This window comes from Lycorma delicatula, chromosome 6 (assembly GCF_047948215.1).
Source record: "Lycorma delicatula isolate Av1 chromosome 6, ASM4794821v1, whole genome shotgun sequence".
Classification (NCBI taxonomy): domain Eukaryota; kingdom Metazoa; phylum Arthropoda; class Insecta; order Hemiptera; family Fulgoridae; genus Lycorma; species Lycorma delicatula.
Genome location: NC_134460.1, coordinates 3,644,546 through 3,666,815, shown reverse-complemented (window position 1 = coordinate 3,666,815; position 22,270 = coordinate 3,644,546). Strand labels below are relative to the sequence as shown.

Genomic DNA, 22,270 nt, shown 5'->3' with positions numbered 1-22,270 from the left:
TCAAATGGGAAATAACTGCCGGCTTCCTCCTACACTGAAAGCACTAATAGTCAAGAGTAAATGAAAACTGTGATAGAACGATTACTACAATTGCTTGAAAATATTTAATTACTAATTAGTTCATTACTAATGTTTATATGTAGATCTTGCTCTGAACAATTATCACTTAATCCATCCGCATGAAAATATAAAAATAAGTTAAAATAAACTCAAAGTAAATCAATGTTTGTGAATTACATTAATACCAGTAGAGTATAAATTTAAAAAGGAGGCACAGCCGACTCCAATGGTGATACTGAGTACTCAATGTCTAACAAGATAAATCAATGGCGATACCAAATACAATGCGCAAGAGGATAAATATCTTAAGCTAATTATTATGCACAAAATCTGTTAAAAGTTTGTTAGTTTAAATGTAAATATATTAATATATTTATATTTAATACAGATTTTTTCTTTACTCACTGGAAAGCCCTCATAAGCCATCAAAAAAGACCATAGGCTGAATCTGATATTCCGTATAATAAAAGTAGGCAAGACAGCTTTATCGCACAAACAGAACAAATCGCACACAGAAATAACTAAAACTGAAAAACACATTATGCTCACGGAATAAATACCAAATAAATAAACTAAACGTAGTCTTTACTACGAAAAAGTGAAATGTGCAACAAGCACTTTTATGACTACAGAACTGTAGCTGGATGTACATCACACACAATCTTAAATCAATTTTTTTCTTTTTAAATTAAAAAAATCAATAATTTGATATAAAACAGCAACTGATCATTTTTAACAAAAAAAAAGTTCTGTAATTAATCTTTATTTATTTTAACTCTTTAAAGCATTTATTCTATTTATGCACTCGCGTAGTAAAACTTAACTTATACAAATATAGTCAGTTTTATTTTTTTACTATGATGGGAATAATCTTTTAGCGTGTGTTTTTATTTTTAATATGTAAATAATGCCTTTATATAAAATATGTTGCGCTTAAATAGGAGCATGGTATTTATTTATGTTTGTAACACATTAAATTTATTAATTCAAATGTAAATTAACTTACCTGTAGTGAGATTAAAATGAGAAGATTCCGTGACCCATAGAGCAAGCCACCAATCAGTAGCATTACGTGACACCTGCATTAAAATAATAGACAATAAAATGATAAGCGTTAGGCCATAACCAACAGCGGCAAGATAACGATTATAAACCTTCCATGCAACAGTGCCACGAGCACTCAATTCCTCATCTTGTGGAACAGGTGGAGAAGGTAGTTTCTGTGTTGTGGAAATGTTTTTGTCGATCACAGCTGGAGGTATTTCAGAACTTTCTAGTTGGCTCTGAGTCATACAGTCCTCGTAATCTGACAACACTTCAGCAGGCTGACCTAGGAAAAAACACAAGGATTTGTTAATTAAACAGGAACAATATTATCATGCATCACAGCTACCAGTACATGGTACTTTATGGCCGATATAAATTTAATTTTAAAACCTGATAAATTACTTTTAAAATCTCAATAGTATCATTAACATAACCAAAATCTTTCAAGAAATCTACAATGGTAAACAGATGTAAGCTCTTACTCCAATAATATGTTTCTAAACAAAAAAAATTCTTAATAAATCAAATAAAAGAATAGCAACTACAGTGAAACTAACAACGGTAATGAAAAGAAATCTAAAAAATAATCAACAAGTGTAATTGTACAGCGATTTTAATAAATAAATGATATCATGTAGGCAAATATTTACCTCTATGATTCCACATTTCTTTTTTCATAACAGTACTATCATCTAGCCAATAAAACTAATTACTGTAAACACTGTTAATAAGATTTTAAAAATAGTTATTGATTTTCAGCAAGCCGTGACAGTTGCATGATTAGCCATTGTCCACCTTTCCATAACAATCTAATTTTAATATTATCACAGTAAAGTTTGTTTACCTCAGATAAAATTAAAATATAGACATATGAATAATCTATTTATAGAAAAAACATATTTTTTTTAAACAGAGTTAACATAGTATAAATATAGAGCAATAGTTCTGTTGTGAAATAGCTTGTCAATTTATCCCTAAGTTTTGAGTAAAAATTGAAATGTTTTCTTTACAAAGAAACACAGAATTTTTTTTGAATCGCAAAGGAACTGCTAAATAAAAAGGCTCAAAGTATGCCAGTATTAAATGACTAGCTGCATTTTGGAATACATGAAAGCGGTAAAAAAGAGCATCATCTATCCTGTTTAATGAAAGTTAAATTAAAAGAATTTATTATCATTTGCAAATAAGCAACTGCTTGTTTTTACCAAATTGTAAGACTGTTTGCTTTTAACAGATATATTATCTTATCAGAGATGTTACAAAAATTATACTTTTATCTACTCAACAAAAAAACAAGTTTCTCATAAAAATGGTAGAAAATAAAGATTTTTCTAAAACTCTCAAGGAAAAAACTTTGAAACTTGAAAGAAAGGAGTTACAATGACATTTAAAATTCTAAATAATTTTTATAAGAAGACTTCTGTTTTTACAAAAGCAATCGGTCAAGACACAAAAGTGACCAAACTTGCTTACGCACTAAAAAGGATTATTTTAAATAAAAAAGTAAAAAATTTGGAAAAAGTCTATAATATATTCCTGAAAATAAAACAATTTTTTTTATGATATTTCCAACTTGCCAAAGAGAAGAGCACAAAATGATGACATTGTTTTTTTTAAAATTAATTCTGTTATTTTTCAAGTTTTTTTTTTAATACAGCAGTATTTTTATAACATTTTATAACACTTCATTAAGCAAAGTATTTTTTTTCTTTTACCTCCAAGACCATAGTTAGGTATTTTCAGAGAATGAGATGAATGATTTGTAGTATGTGAAATTGCCATGTCCGACCGGAATTCAAACCCAGCACCTCCAGATGGAAGGCCGAGATGCTACCACTCATGCCACGGAGGCCGGCTATCAAATTATATTTGACCACCACTTCTATGTGTGGTTTATTTCTGGTCTAAACCTTGCTTTGAACAAGTAGAAACATTTTGAATTTCTATCGGTAAAATTATTTAAGTAAATAAATTCGAAGACTTTACACAATATAGATCTGCGAGGCGAAAATTAACCGTAAATCAATAAATACAACAAAACCTTCATGTAAGAATACTACAGACTAAGTTTTAAGTGAATAATTAAAATACATATTTATAACATATTAAAAATTTATCGTTAAGATTATTAAATCAAAATACTGATTATAATTTACTGTTGCATATGTAGAAAAGTAAAGAACAACTGTTATACTTTGAAATTCATGGATTAATGATAAATAAAAATATTACTTAATCAAAATTGTTAAGTCTGCATAATAAAACAATTTTCAATTTCTCACCATGATTTAAAATGGTGCCACCTTCCATGACAATAACCTGATCAGCATTAAGAAGAAACTGGGTCTGATGCGTACATAATATTCTAGTCTTTTCACTCAATAAACCATTGATACAAAAATGAAAGATGTGGCGTGCAACTCTCGCATCAACTGCAGATAAGATATCATCCAGTAAGTAGATGCTTCGATCCTGCAAATATTTATTACATTAATAAAAGAGTTCTTTTATATTAACCCTATTAATGTAACGCATACTATTATACATTACAAATTTTTAATAATATACAATATACAAGGCTATGGAGGAAATGCTAGGTACAAGAAAGAGAGAGAATAACTAATGATCAGGTCTTGAAAAATATAAATGAGAGTAGGAGTATCATTAAGGTAATACAAAGAAAAAAAGATAATTGGATAGGCCACATACTAAGACATGACTGTATTCAAAAAGGAATAATTGAAGGGAAGATTGCGGGTGTGAGGGGAAGTGGAAGAAGGATGAAAGAAGTGTTGAATGATTTAAAAGGGAAAAAAGGTATTATAATTTAAAACAAAAAGCTCAAGACAGCTTGAGCTTTTGGAGAATGCTGTTTTTTTATAATACCTGTCAGTAGAAAATTCTACTAAAAAAAAAAGAATATTATTATAAAGAGGTGAAGTTCATTTGTTTGACCAATGTAATATCAGGAACCAGTGAACCAATCTGGAAATGCTTTCCTGATTAAAAGTCTATTTCTTTTCAAACGGTAAATAGTAATACTTTTTCCAAAAGAAAAAGAAAGATATGCTCATATAGACACTCACTGAAGTAGTATATCAAGTCTATTGTGAATGTTCTCTGTATAAGATGCGCTACTACAAAATCAGTTATGCAATTTCAATTACATAACAATGTTTCAATCACAAAAAAAAATTGAAAAAATAACTTAAAAAATGTCACTAACTTCAATCATTAACATATGTATCAGATCAATAATAAAATAAAAATTATTAAAAAAAGCCATCTTAGCAACTCTAAAAGTTCTCAAAAACTCAAAATATAACAAAATAGTATTAGAAATCCATACAGACTAAAATAAATTATATTTTAGCTTCTAGATATATATCGTCGTATTAAACATTTTTTAAGACACAACCAATCCCAATTCATTATCAATATTACCTGATAAACTGCTCTAGCAAGAGCCACTCTAGCCTTCTGACCTCCACTAAGTGAAGATCCACCTTCTCCTACTGACACAAGATCACCACCCGGAAGTGACATCAAATCCTCAGTTAACGCACATGCATCTAACACTGTTCTGGAAGAAATAAATCATAATATACAAATAAGAATTGCAAACTAAAAAGAATTTATTAAAAGCATTTTAATTATTTCTTTAATCCAAAAACAAAGTCCTCAAATCATAATAAATTGTCTAACATATGAAGATTTTGACCAGACTAGAAACAGCATTACACCTTAACGTAAAAAAAAATGAAAAGAAATATTTTACAATCAAGATTATACGACCTATTTAATAAGATGAAATTAAAACCACAAATCAAAGTAGATCTAAACCCCATCATCCAAAATATTTTTATTTATTTCAAACAAATTTATTTACATAACAGAAAATGAAAACAATGTAAAAATCCATTATTCAGAAACCAAACTATAATTAGTGAACCGCCACAAAATTAAAAAATAAAACACATTTGCAATAAATAATGAATGTTTGTTTTTTTACGGCTTTCCCAGGTATAACTAACTTTATTGCTTCTATGTAGCAGGTCTTGCTATAAAGAAATAGTGTAGATTGGTGTAACATCTTGATGTCGGGTTTTTTGCAAATGTCGTCAAGTTTCATGACCTTCTTAAGCCCAAAAAGTATAGAAAAATGGGAGGTCTTAGAAAAGTGGTAAGTAATTAAGCCCACTTAATTAACATACTTAGTAATTTATTTTCTTTTTTCTACTTAGTCTCCAAAATTACTGTAAAGTCTTACTTCAGAGGATGAATGAGGATGATATATATATGAATATGAATGAAGTGTAATATTGTACAGTCTCAGGTCGACCACTACTGAGAAGTGTGATTAACTGAAACCCAACCACCAAAGAACACCGGTATCTACAATCTAATATTCAAATCAATATAAAATTTACTACAATTATTAGGATTTGAACCTTAAATAAGTTATTTAAAATTCCAAAATTGTTTTAAGTCAATCGGACTTAGAATGGGAGATATTCAACAATATTTCTAAACAATTTTTGCACCTTATCTCAAAAACCTGTTAACCAAGAAAAACTGAAATTTGGCACAAATATTAGGCTATATGTATCCTGCTTTGGAGCTTTGGCCTGATTTTTGACATCATCAAACAAACAGCAAGAGCTACATCAAACCAAACCATCAAACTAATATTTTCTTCCTGCAATAGCTGTACCATGTCCCAAAACGTATTGGCCAAACTTAAGGGATTGATTCAAAACACAAAAGTAAACATAAAAGTACACATGGACAAAAGCCCTAACTTGCTTCTTTTACCACCAATCTGCTTATTTATGGTTTTTTTGTTTTTTTAATAAAAATTTTAATTTTAAGAACAGATTAAGATATTTAATGAAATCTGATGCGTACTCCACAAATCTTCTGCAAAATCAATGAGTCAGAAAATTTTATCTTAGGAAATTAGAAAATGGCACCATTAAAATTATTTAAACATTAATACTTTCATAAATATTAGTTTTATCAATTATGTTTTAATAGATAAAATGTTAAGCCTTGTATTGTGAACAAAACTACCTTTCATTTATTCAAATCTCTTGCAGAACAGTTGAATTATATATAAAAACAAGCACAAAATTGTCAGAATGCATAATTTTCAGTCTGCACCCTAATGGCAAGCGAGTAAGGCAGTACCTGATGTCATGTTATTAGCTTTATTTTATTATCATTAAGAAGATTTTGTATTAAAGTGTGAAATTTACTTAAAACATTATACTTTATACAGGAATTTATATTAATGTATGATAAAAATATTAATTCGTCAAAGAAATCAAGATTTTTTTACTAAAACTTTTGATTTTTTTCAATTATACTTTTCAATACTGCATTTAAGGTTTTAAGGCATAACACTTCAAAGGTTAAAATTTTATTTGATCAGGGAGATAAAATCACATCCAAATTTTTTTACTTAACATTTTGATCTTTTTTAAAATTGTATTCAAAACATTGCCCATAATTAAGTAATTAATATTTAAAAATTAGCTTTTTTTACTTATAAAAAACTATTATTTCAACTTGGACATGAATGAATAGCGCTTCATTTACCAATCATTCTTCTTTTTCAAAAAGCTTGAGAACAAATAAAAAATAAATAAATAATAATGAAAACTTACCGATATCTAGTTTGATCAAGAGGCTTTCCAAAAAGTACATTATCTCTTAATGTCCCGTTTTGTAACCATGGTGTTTGAGACACGAATCCAAATCCTAGAAGAATAGATATGAACAGAATAAGTAAAAATAAGGAAATAAAAAAAATTAGCAGAATAAGGAAGTGTAACATAAAAAAATTACAATGAAATTGTAAACTATACAGTAAGTCTCACAAATATCATTTCTTCCGCTCAAAAAATAAAAGTTTGTGTAATATAAATAAAACTGTTTTTAACAAAATGATACTGATACCAAAAAAGGTACGACTACATTTCTATTATCAAAATCTGATATTAATTTAGAATTTTGTTAAAAAAAAATAATAAAGTTAAATATATTTAATAGACAAGAGATATACAATAACAGAAAATAAAAATAATGTTTAAGCGTTCCATATAATATGCAAAAAATAGAAAAATTTGTTACAAAACTCTTACTGGCTCAATTTCATTTATTAAACAACAAATAATCATAAGAATTGTATTATTTCTGTAAATGTGATATGTATTAAATATAAATGAAATCAGGCCAGTAGAGGTTTGTAACAAATTTTTGTATTTTTGCTTATTATATGGAGCGCTTAAACATTGTTTATTATACTATTATTTATCTATTATCTATTACATACATTTAACATGTATTGTTTTTAAATAAAATTCTAATTTTTTTTCTGAATTCCTTTATTTAGTTACAATCAGCTTCTACAATGAAGCTATATGCAAGTCGTATGACTGACCATCACGTGAAAGAGGACCACCCAATGATAATCCTCAAATAATACAAAAACAATACTATAACGTAAATAATATAACATTTGATAGTTCCTTTGAATGTCCAGTCAACAGTAACATTAAAAAAAAACATAATAAATATTAACTTAAAATAGGACAGTAAATGAAACAGTAACTTTGAAACATCCAAGAAACAATAAACATGAGCACTAACTCGCCAAACCGGATCATAATGGGCCATCAACAAGATCAAGCATATGGAGCCTTTTTAGTCTCCTAACATCCAAGCTGTTGTCTAGCAGATTCAAAGTGAAATGGTTAATATGCTTATCCAATCTGGACACATACATTGAAACTAGATGTCCAACTTCCACTCAAACATATGGAATGCCTACATAATCGTGGATCTCATTATTCCTCGCGAACCACAGCGCATGGATTATGTTCCATAAAATTATGTTCTGAAACTGTTGAATGACCTCCACATTGCTGTTACTGGCGGTTCCCTAGAGTTCAATCTTGTACGTCCATGTCAGTTTCAAGAAAGCCTTGTACAGCAGAATCTTGTTGGATAAATAAAGTCAAACTCTCTTACCCAACACCCAGTAAATCTTCTTAAGCTTAATTTCAAGTAACTTCCTCTTCTCACTAATATGATCCCTCCACGTCAAACGGCGATCAAGGTAAAACCCTAGGTTCCGTAACACACTGACTTGCAGTATCCTGACACCATATAACCAAACCGCAGGGCAATTTTCCCTCCTCATCGTGAATGTTATGTGGCTGGACTTCGCCAGATTAACCTTTATCCTCCATGTACTCAACCAAATGCTGATGGCATCCATTACACATTGCAATTTCTCCAAGGCAGTAGTCGGGCTATCGTCAACTGCCAATATCACTGTATCATCCACGTAGGATGCAACCGCAACATTGGCTGGAGTAGGCAGGTCAGAAGTGTAGATCAGTTAACAGAACCAGCCCCAGAACTGACCACTGCAGAACCCCCAAGTTGTTATCAAAAAACGCTGACATCTCTTGATTGTAATTAATGCATGAGAAGCAACTATCTTGATTGCTGTGAAGAATTAAAAAGTATGGTTACAGTAGGCATGATTTGAATTTGAAAAGAAGACCTTGTATCCAAACTTTGTCAAATGCCTGCTCTAAAAAGGCCGCCAAACTGTACTGTTTGCCTTCCAGACACTTGACGATAACACCATTAATTCTATGGGCTTATTCTACAGTCAAGTAACCATCCCTAAAGTCAAATTGATGATCGGGTATCACTCCTTCACTTTCCAACACTGGCCACAGTCTGCACAGGAACAGCTTCTCAAAGATCTTGGATAAAACCGACAGACAACAGACAGGGCTACTATACGAAGACACTTCCTGCGAAGGCTTCCCAGGTTTCAAGATCATCATTATTTGCGACACCTTCCATTCTGAAGGGTAGTGAGTTGTCCTAAGGATTGCATTAAAGAGGTCCCGTATGCAAGAAACAGCCTGAGACAGTAGTGAAGATATCATTTTATGTGTAATGTAGTCAAACTCCTGAGCCTTCCTACACATCCAATCCTCTTCTCCTCTTGTGCTACCTCCAACTTCGAGAAGGGCCTCAAAGGGAGATACAAAGGAATCAGGCTATTTAAGAACTCACTAACCTCCTCCTCGATACCACTGTGCATCTCATACGACTGAAACACCTTCCCTAAGTGCTTGGTAAACAACTCAGCTCTTTGGCTGTTGTCACAGATCCACCAATCAGCCATCTTCAACAGCAGGAAAGAGATTGGCGGCCACTTAATTTCCTCATAATCTTCTACAAAGAATGATCATTCCTCCAAAATTCTAAATAACAGATTTTGATAATATAAATGTAGTGTCTTACCTTTTTTGATACCAGTATCGTTTTCTTAAAAACAGTTTTATTTATATTACAATTTTTTTTTTTTTTTTAGCAGAAGAAATGATACCTGCAAGACTATTGCGGTATGGTTTACAATTTCATTGTAATTTTTTTTTATATCACTGTGTTTTTTAAGATTATTCTTTTATGAATTACTGATCATTATCTTATGGATTTATTATTAAAATTTATTGCCTTTCTAGAACAAACAAATATATATATATTTGAATTTCACAGGCAATTTTTTTTTGTTGATAGTCATATTATTCACTTACATACCATATTTTTTTCCTTTTTTAATAAAACTACTATAATGACCTTCACGAATTGAATATCCATGATGTAATACTGTAAATGTAACCCTCCATTTTTATCGTATCTGTGGACACATTTTTTATATTATTATGAAATGAACTTTTTTTTATTTCCCCATCAATTAGTTCAAATAGTTCTAATTACAGAATAAAGATTTTACCAATCACATTTATTTCTGTTTTATTTATTCCTTTTTTAATAAAACTAGAATAATCTCTTGTAAACTAATAGTTTTATTTTTTTTAAAGTGATGGGAATTAAAAAAATTGTTACACCTTCAGTACTTTCATTTACATAAGAGTATGATTTACTATTCATTAAAACAAGCTGTAGTATATTTTCTTTTAAATTTTATTATTTCAAGTACATTATCAAGTAATGCTATCTAGCGGCACAATTCGTAAATTCACCTTTGAAAAAAGAAAAAGTAACATTTTCGAGTCCCATGGTTCATCAAATGGAAAAAAATGTTGCCTAACAAGATTTGAGGTATTTTTTGAAATTCTTTATTACAAATCCAACTGAACTGAAATATAATGCTTTCATGTTTATATTTTAATTTTTTTCGCCCATTTTCATTTCACTTTTAGGTTAGATCATGTTAAGAGCTGTAAATATAGTTCGTTGACTTCGCCATGCCGTCCAGTTCTGAAGACTTTTACCGGCAAAGTTCTTCCAAACTTCATGAAGAAACTTAAATAATTATTTTGTAGCATTAGGGTAGAAAAATAAATCCCCAGAAGGTATTTTAAAGGAAGAATTATTTTAAGTGATAAAAAAAATTCTTTTGGTAATACAAAATAATAAAATTAATGATTTTTCACGTTCATGATTTATGTACACCTAAAACAAATAGATAACACAGTGTCTATATAAAACATAATTTGTTTCTCTACAGCAAACCAGAAGAATTCATAAGACTCATACAGAATTAAGAATCCGTAAAAATTAAATAATAAGTAAAATATATAAATAAATAAACATAAATCAAAACTAATCACAAACATATTTATGCAAATCAGGTATTACCAGATTCAAATTCTGGAACGGCAACAAAACCAACATCTTTTTCCATTTCAGCTAATACAGCAGCTAGTAGAGATGATTTCCCACTACCAACTTGTCCTGTTATTCCGATAAACTGGCCCTGAAACAACATAACATTTATTAATTAATGAAAATACAGTATATTAAATAAATCAGAGGACAACAAACATTTTTGACATATGTACTGTACAATTATTCACTCTCAACTGGCCACATTATCTGTATGTACTATAAACACCATTTTAGGTATGAAATATATCATTACAAATGGAATAAACAATACATCCAAATGCAAAAAACAGCAAAAGCTTCGGTCCCCCTGATACGTCTAAAGTTGTTGCTTTGGGCTTGCTTTTGGCAATTCTTTGAGTTGGTGGTTATGTGTATACCACCACTAGTATCAAACATTGTAACATCTGTATCATCATTGTATCAACAACATCTGTATTACATTAATAGAACATGACTTATCATTTGTTAGTCTTCGCCAAATAGTAATTGGGTTCAGTTTGGACATGCACCCGACTCAATGTGGACCCTTCAAAGCTATTTTTTCAGATTCTGAAGGAAGTATGGCAAAGGAGTAGCATCAACTGCTGGTCTGTTTACATCCTTTGGGTGTGTGCTATAATCCAACAGCTGCTAAGATGTACGAGTGACAAGAGGATTTATAGGCCTTCAGCAGTCCGTGGCTCACTACAGACAGTTATCACATTTCTGGGTTTGCCCATTTGAGATATCAGGCAGATGGCAAGCTTCATTACATTTTTATTTCTTCAGATGGCAATATTGGAAGGAAATCTAAAAAGTAACCCAAACCCAAGCAGGTTACGGCTGTTGATGTTGTTGAGGTAAGGACTAACAATTCGTCATCTTCTTCTGGTGATGAAGAAAGTCAAGCAGAGACTTCCACCTGGGTAAAGGAAGATGTTGTAGCTGACTTTCTGAAATCAAAAGGTAAGCTGGGGGCCTTTGATGAGAGTTGATTCAAAGACAACTGATTCTGGTGACTCCCAACAGTGCCTCAGTTAGTATACGGTCAAAATTGATCCCACAATTGAAATAATTAAAAGTCTTTATGCCTGCATTGGCAGAAGGATATGAGGCATTGGCTTCTAAAGCCAGACCAGGTAAAGGGTGGTTAAGGAGACTGTTCCTTCGCCAGTTTCTGAGCCTCCTAATGTCCAGCAGAAATGTTATACACATATTATAAAGAACAAGCAAGGGGCCAGTTTATCTCGAAAGCAACTAGAGGTCTTGTTCATTAATATGAAAGAGGGGCATACCAAAACTAGTAGAGATGAAAAACAAATTTTAAGTCTTTCTTCAATCAGAAAGTTTAACCTGAGAATTTGAGATATGAGAAACCAAGAAAGGGACAGTCAAAATTATATCAGACTCATTAAACGTCAAGAAAAGCGACATGAGAGCCGATTCACAAAGAAAGATGCATCTGAGAATAATAGTTAATAATATTGACTAGTATCTAGCTGAGAATGAGGTGGTCTCTCACTGGAGAGCAGAACACCCAATTGGATGACACTGCATTTAAAACGGGTAGACGCAATGCAGAGCACTATCACAGGATGTTTGATATGGATCCTTCACTGTTGATGGCCTTCCTCGCTGAAGGGAGGCTCTGTTCATAGATTTTGCTTCTTAAAGAGTTTTGGTATGTCAACATTCAGCAGTGCAACATTCAGGTTTATGTTGTCAGTAGTGGATCTTTTACATAAAAGCAATTGTGCTAGCATAAATTTAAAACACAGCAGGGTATTTCAGTAATATGTATCTTGGTATAGGTTTTTTGTTCTTTCAGGGGATTGTTGTGCAGCTGTGTCTGTGTAGTACTGTTCTTAATTAGCACATCATAATTGATGCGTACAAAACAGCAGCTTAGTAGAAAAAAACCTTTTTTTCATTATCTGAAATCAATGGATGGTATAAAATACAAAAGTATCAAACTTTCATTTCAAGCTAACATTTTACGTCTAATGGCATTATTTTTCTTCATTGGTATGAAATGAAGAAAAATGATATAATTTTAATATATTTGTGTAATAAACTTTTTGTACCGTAAATGTATAATACTGTATACAAATTTACCAATAAAATTATTATAATAGACTGAATAATGAATTCTAAACCTAAAATATATTATGTTTTGCATCTTATTTGAAATGACATTATTTTGAAGTTAAGGATCTCTTCTAATATCAGAAATGGAAGAAGTTATTTTAACTGCAGGCCCTAACTAATTATATAAATTTTATTTTTGCCCAAGAATTCTTATTAACATACTTGCTGCTATATTGTATTTAATACAGTAAGTAAAAAAACATGAATTTGAAAAAGTTCATTTTGAAGGTTCAATTACCAACTGTTACTTTGTACTTTCTATTTCTGATTGTGTTATGACACACACAGAACTACAAAAAAATAAAATCCAATTAATAAATTATTTATTTAAATTATTTAATTCACTTAAGTTTGTGATAAGTGCATAACTTAATGACTTCTTTCTGAACATTATTCCCAAAAACTGTAGTCACACACTTTAAGATAAAAAAACAGAATGGGAAAACTAGAGCATAGTATTCTATTAATTTATTATAGACTAAGGTAATACAAATAATTACCTAATCAAGTAAATACCTACTTAATATTAAAAAAAAATAATTAATTACCTAAAACAGATAAAAATTAATCAATAATTAACTTTTTTTTAAACAATGTTTAAAGAGAATGTTACATCCAACAAAATTAAAATGCCCCTTTTTAAAAATAAAAAAAACATGACAAAACAAACAGAACTTCAAACCATAAATATTAAAATAAACAAAAAAATATCCTTACAAAGGTAATGGAGACAAAATTACTTTTTTTAAATCTTATATTACAAAAAAAATTATATTTATAAAAATAAATACAAAAAAATTTCACAGTGTTAAAAACTGATAATTATAAAAGTCAAACTTAATTGTATAAGCATTGTGTCAGCTAAATAGAAAATCAAAATTAAATCATATTTTTTTTTTTTTTTTTTTAATGAATGCGATTAATTCACTATTGAATAAAGAATAACTTGTAACAATAATTCAAATTAACTTATTTTTAATTACAATAACTGTCGTACTATATAGCAGAACTATCATCTTCAGAATCCTTAATATCTGGTTCTGGCAAACATTCTACCATATTATTCTGTGTAGATGGTAATGATAAGTACCATGCATGAAATATCTCTGGTATCACTTCTCTTTTTCTATTTAAGCCTTTTTTTTTCTTTTTCTGTTTAGCCTCCAGAACCACCGTAAGGTATTATTTCAGAGGATGAATGAGGATAATATGTATGAATATAAATGGAAGTTTAGTTTATCATAGAAACTGCTTGTCACATGCTGCCTGTCTCTTCTTCAAAGTACATTTTTAATCACTGGAATACTTGTACTGTACAATATTTGGCTTTGATTTTCCACACTTAAAGCAGTTTACTTTGAGCCAGTTTACTTTTTCTTCATTTTCACCTTCAACTTAAAAAATTCATTGTCAAATAATATTTTAAAAGAAGATTTTGTTTTATTATTTTCTCTTGTGGACATAACTAAATTGACTTAATGCCTTCTGCTTGTAACCTGAGGATACATTTTGCAATCTTTTGCAAAATAAGAATAATAAAAGATGTATTGTTTATTTTGTAATTTTAAATAAATTGTCAAAATATTCACAACTCTCATGCACAGATTATTGACACATATTTCTTTTAATCCGCTTTATATGGGTGAGTATATGGGTGAAAACACTTTCACAGAAAAGGGCTCCTTGCATAAGAGAGTCGTGTGTCATTACAAATATATGAAAACATTAAACTGTATGATCTGTCTATAAAGATTTGGTAGAACAAAAATACACTCCATGTTATCAAAATTTCAAGTCTTGAATTGACATCGCCCATAAAAAAACTTAATTAAGAATAATGTATGACAAATAGTACATGATAATACCTCCATAAAAATCAATCAATACTCAAAAACTTATAAAAAAGTAAAAACATACAAAGTACATAAACTAAAGCACAATCCATTGTTAATAAGAAAAAATTGATTAGTAGTCTAGATAATCTTTTATACATTATCAAAACATACTTAAAATGATTTGTTTTTGAACTATTAATCAAGTAAAATTTCAGCCAAACTCTCACAAAAATTTCAAAGCTGTTGAGTTTTTCGATGCATTTTAACACTTTTTAAATGTGAAGTGTGTTATTAAAAAAATGTTTTTTTTTCACAAATATTTATAAAATAAATTATTTGTAAAATAAAGATCTTACGATAAAAGAGCATACATTTTTACACAAAAAAGGTCTTCTTTATTATTTTATAAATGTACAATAGTTTCTGGGTAAAACAGAATAACATTTTTTTCTATAAGGAATGAGTGAAGGAGGCAACTAGAAAATTCTTTCATAGTTTAATCAAGTATTAGCTTTAAAAATTGTTTTATAGAAATAGGAAATACAAGATACCATTTTAAAAAGAGAGAAGTCAATTTTCCATCCAGTATACCATTTATACAAATATCATCCAGTATACAATTTATTTATTTCCCAAGAAAAGATTTTGAAAAATAACAGTCTCAAAAAAAAGTTAATAAAAAATCCTCAAATCAAATGGATGTCTGGATTACAAATGGATTACATCACATTTTTACTTAATAACACAGGAAATAATTCATAATATACTGATTTTTATATTAGTGTCTTCAGAAATTAAAGTTTTGAATGTTAATAGCAGGGTATAAGTATTTACTTTTTTAAGTATTATAAAAACAGCAAAAAAAAGACGGTAGCTTTTACCATAATTTTAATGCAGTTATTTCATAAAATAAATTCAACTCCATTCAACAATTATTAATATAAAAATATAAAAATAAATATGATATACAGGATTGAAAGCTGAATTTCCCCTCTTTAAAGTAGTACTTCTTTTAATTTCTGTAAACTAATTTTTAAAATTTGTTTCATACATTATGAAAGAACTGATTAAAATCTGAATTTTCTAGTTCCCTGTTTTATCCATGCCTTACAAAAATGTTTTATTTTCAGTTCCAGTTTACTCAAAAACTACTGCTTCATAGAAACAACTTTTTCTCCTCTTTCCTGAAAGGATGTTAGTTTTATTTTATTAATTTTATTTTTTAAAGTTATTTGTGAAAATCCAAAAACTCAACCTTTTCAATAATTTTTAAACTCATCAGTGAAATCATACACGTGTTTTATAACAATCCTCTCAAAATGGAATGACCTGGGCACCAAAACTTAGCCGTTTAAAATTTTTGTGAAGTTAACCTTTGGGGATGGACTACATTGAAGATAGACAAAAACTAACACTGCACATAAAATTTTTGTGAAAACAGCCTTCTGATAGTAATGTTAACTACATCAGACATTCATTTAAATCAGTTAAAATTACTATGCTAAGCAAAGCAACATAAACATAATAAAGTAATAACAACAATTTAAGAAATAAATTCATTAACCTTTAATGCCGCAATGTTAATATCATATAACTTAAAGTAACTTCTTCCCCAATGAAACTGTCCACTCTTAATAGCAAGTGCACCTTCTCCAACATCCACAGATGGTAAATGAGAATAATACTCATATATATCTACTTCATTTTTCTGAAAAGTAAAACATGTGTATATATTATACATATATGTAATATATATATATATATATATATATATATATGTTAATTTATTTAAATTAAATTTTTTGTAGTCCATATTTTCTCTGTACATAAATTCTAGCTAATTTTATAATATATTCAGCTGAATAAGTTTATATTATATAATTAGCTAGATTAATTTATATTTAATAGATCAACCCTAAGTACAGAACAATTGAAATACGAGGGTTATTTTTTTTTCAAGGTCCGATCGGTCATGAAATTAAAACCATAGTGAAAATAAAAAATTATTTATTTGAAACAAGTACTTACATAGTTACGCTATTTCTCTACATAGTTGCCACTCCGATTTAGACATTTGTCATAGCGTGGTACAATTTTCCAATACCCTTGTCATAGAACAGAGCCGCCTGTGTTTTTAGCCATGTTTCTACACTGGTCTGCAGCTCGATGTCTGTGCCAAAATGTTGTCCTCCTAGCCAGCGTTTCATGTGAGAAAAGAGGTATAAAAATCGGATGGAGCCATGTCCAGGCTGTATGGTGGGTGATCAAACACTTCCCAATGAAAACGCTGCAGGAGCTTCTTTGTTACAGCTGCAGTGGGCGGCCGAGCATTGTCGTGGAGCAAGACAATGCCTGATGACAACATTCCTCTCCGCTTATTCTGAATTGCCCTTTGTAGATGTTGAAGTCACGCAGTATGAGGCTGCAGTGATGGTCGTGCCACGTCCCATGAATTCCACCAAGAGAACTCCATTCCGGTCCCAGAACACAGTAGCCATACACTTTCTGTTGGAGAAGGTTCGCTTGAATTTTTTTGGTTTACTGGGAGAATGAGAATGCATATACTGTTTGGATTGTTCTTTTGTTTCTTCAGTTTCAAAATGGACCCATGTCTTGACCCCTGTGACAATTTTTGTTCAAAAAATCTTCTCCTTCATTGTAGTAGCGCTGGAGAAACGTTAGAGAGGCGTCCATTCTCATTGTTTTGTGATGATCGGATAGCATCTTGGGAACCCATCTCGCACACAGTTTGCAGTACTGAAGTCTCTCACTCATAATGGTGTAGAGCTGACCTTGAAATTTCAGGAAACGAATCACTCAATACAGAAATTGTGAACAGACGATTTTCTTGAATCACCTCATCCACTCACTCAACGAGATCATCAGTTGACACTCGCTTCCTTCCCTGACCGCCTGCATCATGAACATCTGCACATCCTGCTTTAAAGTTCCTGCACCATTGTCGCACTTTGCTGTCACTCATTGAAGTTTCACCGTACACATTACTTATTCGTCGATGAATTTCAGCTGCATTACATCCTGTAGCCTGAAAAAATTGAGTTACCGCACGCACTTCACACTTGGCGGGAGATGTTATTGTTGTAGACATGTTTACGTGGTAGCTGCGTGTTCAGAACTAAACGAAGTGACACGGCGTGATTGAAGACCATACTAGAGACGCTGCACAACACATATGCGCAAAGGTTCATCCAGTTTTTGCGTGGGTTTTTATTTCGTGACCAATCAGACCTTGAAAAAACATAACCCTCGTAGGATGACTTACCTTATTTCATTACATAACTGATGTGCTTTCACAGATTTGATTCGCATCATCAGCTGCATACATTATATATTATATACATATATATATATATATATTACAAAACCATCAAAAACTTGTAATCCATGACAACACACTGCCCATTCACTTATAATTTTGTGTTAAAAATATTTTTACTAATTAAATTTTTTTAAATGTTTAAATTAAATTAACTTATACTTTAAAACTATTAACAACCAAATTAACAACAACCAAAATTAACAACAATCATTAAAACCAAATTAACAATAACAGATAAAAACATAAAATATAATTTTTTTTAAATATAAAAAACTGTTTAAAATTACAAAGATTAATTAATTAAAATTAACTAAGTCAAAAATAAAATATAAAAATGTAATTAAAACAAAGATAAAAATTATAACTTTTAAAATAAAAATAAAAATTTAAGCAAAGCAAAATCATGTGCTAAAATTTCACTGACTACACAAGTAAAGTAAACTCTGTGAAATGGCTAGCACATCATTTTGCTTTGTATAAGTTTTTGTTTGTATTTTAAAAGTTTTAATTTTTAATTCTGTAATTATTATCTTTGTTTTAATTACATTTTTACATTTTAAAAATTTTTATATTTTATGTTTTTATCTCTTGTTGGGATAGCAATTTTAATTTGTTTAATTTAAATAAATGGTTTTTAATTTTTGTACAGTTTTAAAGTATGACAAGTTAAATTTAATTTAAAAATTTTTTGAAAATTTAATTAGTTTAAAAATATTTTTAACATAAAATTATAAGTGAATGGGCAGTATACTGTCATGGGATTGCAAGTTTTTGATGGTTTTGCAATATATATTGCATACATTATGTATATATATATATATATATATATATATATATATATATATATATATATATATAATGTATGCAACTGATGATGCGAATCAAATTTGCAAAAGTGTTTCTGTTACGTAATGAAATAGGATATGTCATCCTATTTCAGTTGTTTTGTACTTAGGCTTGGCTTGATCTATTAAATATAAATTAATTTGTACTGGTAAAGAGGAGGAGTAAGTATGGTTATTAAAGGAATTGCTTTTAAATATTATTAGATTTATATATATATAAAATTAGAATAATAACAAAAGTATTAGATTAGAACATTCAGATGAATATTATTTTATACACATATATGAAAGGAAATGTTGATAAATTATCAGAATAATTATTATTATTATTGTAACTGAACAACTGTTATTCTATTTTCAAGTATTAATATCAATTATAAAGATAAACTCAACATACAATCAACAACAAACCTGGATAAGTGTTTGTTACAATTACAAACAAAAACCTGTTATGTTTGTTTGTCTAATCAAGAATATATATTTTATAATACCATAAAACTTCAGTAATTTTAACATTTCTATTATTTTGAAAAATTAAATACTTATCAAATATTCTAAACTGAACTTTCTAATTCAAAATTTATGCCACTTAACTTAGGAATCGATTTAAACAAATGCTTAGTAATCAGTGGGCTGTGTCTTTCCTTAGCTCACTAAAAATAATTAGCATGGCACTTTTACATGATTTATATATATTTAAAAGATTTTTTTTTAAATTTATTTTATACTAGCTCTACCCGCCATGCTTCGCTGTGGCACATTGTGGTTGCATGGATGAGAAATGAGAAACAAAACAAAGCATACGTTTCATAGAAGTTTAATTTTGCAATACTTGTGGATATACAATATTTTTTGTTTTTCCACTGTCTGCGTAGATATAAGGGCTATCTGGTTTGCCGACTTGGGAACACGAAACATACAGTTGCCCATGTGAGAAGCAATCCGCATCTAAATCTAAACCACACAATTCTAAAGATTGGCCTTGAGCTTTATTGATTGTGATTGCAAATGCCAATCGAATTGGGAATTGCAATCTTTTAAATTAAAATGGTGTATCGGTCGGGATTATGGGTATTCGAGGAATGAGGACATCTTCACCTTCAAAAGGCCCCGTTAAAATCGTTGCTTCCACTATGTTATTCGTCAATTTCCTAACTGCAGTCGCGTGCCATTGCAGAGTTTTGGCTGATTAATATTCCGCAACAGGATAATTGTCATTTTTTTATCGAACCGTTGCTAGAATCAATCTAATGAGGAATGTTTTCCCAGTTCCTCCTGGCGCATCCAAGAAGAAGGTCCCCCCAACTCCGTCATTTATCATTTGCATTATGCGATCATAAATGCCTTTCTATTCACGCGTTAATTTGGGAATGTTTGATTGGACATATGACTGAAGATCACCAATGTTGTAACTCTGTTCACGATGTAAATCCACATCAAATGAAGCAATCGCAGCTCGGGTGGGTGCTGGCATTCCCAATTGACTAAGAACTTTATTTGCAATAGCTAAGCACTTGTCTTCAATATTTATCAATGCATCATTGGAAATACCATGGTCATATTGGTATTTTCTAGGCATACTCTATGCAAAATATCCTCAGCCATATGCGATCAATATCTTTCCCATAACTCTGTGGGAGGGAAGCAAGCGGTCAATATAATTGCGAATAATGCGCGAATTTGGTTTGGATGTGCAGTGTTGCACGCGTCATTAATACATATATCCCACTGTCGGTCGTTTTCTAATAAATTCAGAGCTTGGTGAAAAGTGCAGCTCAATCACAACACGATCACACAAAAGTACCTCAATTAAAGTGAAGTGCAGTAAAGTAAAGTGCAGTGAAGTAAAGTGCAGTTGTTGTTAGTTAGTATGGCGAGTGTTCCCTTCGCTTCCGGCAGATGGCGCGGTCACTGGTACACAGCTGACCGTTAGAAAAACTGTTTTCTCGCGGTCGCAGGAATGTGACTGATGCAAAAAAAAGATAAAAACAATGTTTGGTGTGGGTTATATATCGTGCTAAAATTTGAGCTCAATCGGTGCAGAACATTTTGAGTTTTTGAAGCGTACACAAACGAACTTAACATTTTTATATATAAAGATTTGTGGGCTGCGAAAAAAAGCCCTTAAGTCGTGCGAAAAAACACATCATTTTAAATGCTTACAAAACCAGAGTAATGCTTACAAATTACAGACTAATCAAACTGCGTTGATTTCAGATGTTAATAAACTGCTAACGTAAGTAGAAGTTGTGCTGCTTCAGTGTACAACGTGATTCTCGAATATGAATCTACTAATGAATTACGGTCTCCAAAGAAAACAAAACCCCGCAGGTCAATTGAGAAAAAGGTGAGATTTTGATAAAAACGCGATTCATAAAAAAATTACATGAATTTGAATTATTTAGAAATAGTTTAGCAGTGTATTATGTCCTTTGGAAGAGAATTCGGTTATTGTCTTCAACAACGCTTCTTATCATTAAACGAAAAGAATTCTAGCCGTGTTATAGAAAAACAATGATATCAAAATGTGGCTTAGTTCAAAAGGAATAATTTTTGAAGAGGATTAAGTTAATGTTCAATCATTGCAAAGGGTTTCGCGTATTAAAAGTAATTAAACAAAAAAAACCAATACTTAGTTGTGTGGTTTCAGTGTTACTATTTGTGAATTTTGTTCTTTGCTTTTACATAGCAAAGAACGCTAAATGACCAAAAAATGATTGTTTGGTCATATATATGTAAAAAAATAACCCAACAAAGGATTTTTTGGTCATTATGTAGGGATATTATTTTCTGTGTATTTGTTTATTTCGACTTTTTTTTGTTTGCATAGTCTTAAGTCTATCTGGACTATAAGAAAGTTGGGTGTTTTAATTTATTTACTGTAAGTCATCCTTCTTGGTGGCTTTTCTTTTTGTTTTGTTGTTCTTTTTTTTGTTTTAATGAAATACAGATGTTTTAGCTGTTAAATATAATACAAAGAAATGTGTTACTTAATCAGTTGTGATTTTGTTTATATTGGCAACGGCCATACGGGCTCTTTGTGATTGGTCGTTGTGTTTGACAGCGGCCATCTTGCATTGATCTGATTGGTATTCCTTTGTTTACATTTCCAAATTAAAAATTTACAATTTAAAAATAGATAGATAGATAAATTAAAAATAGATGCAAACAATCTTTAATGCGGGTTATATATCATGGTAAAATTTGAGCTCAATCGGTGCAGAACATTCTGAGTTTTTGAAGCCATACACAAACGAACTTAACATTTTTATATATATAGATTAGCACCT

General features: G+C 30.2%; 1 protein-coding gene across 3 annotated transcripts in view; it reads right to left on the bottom strand.

The window, feature by feature from the left end:
• The window catches only part of LOC142326253 (ATP-binding cassette sub-family C member 10), an 86,325-nt gene that overhangs the window by 21,891 nt on the left and 42,164 nt on the right, over positions 1–22,270 (bottom strand). For all 3 annotated transcript variants that reach the window (XM_075368566.1, XM_075368565.1, XM_075368567.1), the window contains 6 exons: positions 16,360–16,503; positions 10,804–10,921; positions 6,777–6,870; positions 4,552–4,690; positions 3,390–3,579; positions 1,067–1,390 (listed from right to left, as the gene is read on the bottom strand). In XM_075368566.1, coding sequence (XP_075224681.1) covers positions 1,067–1,390; positions 3,390–3,579; positions 4,552–4,690; positions 6,777–6,870; positions 10,804–10,921; positions 16,360–16,503 — 1,009 coding nt within the window. The remainder of the gene's footprint in view (positions 1–1,066; positions 1,391–3,389; positions 3,580–4,551; positions 4,691–6,776; positions 6,871–10,803; positions 10,922–16,359; positions 16,504–22,270) is intronic.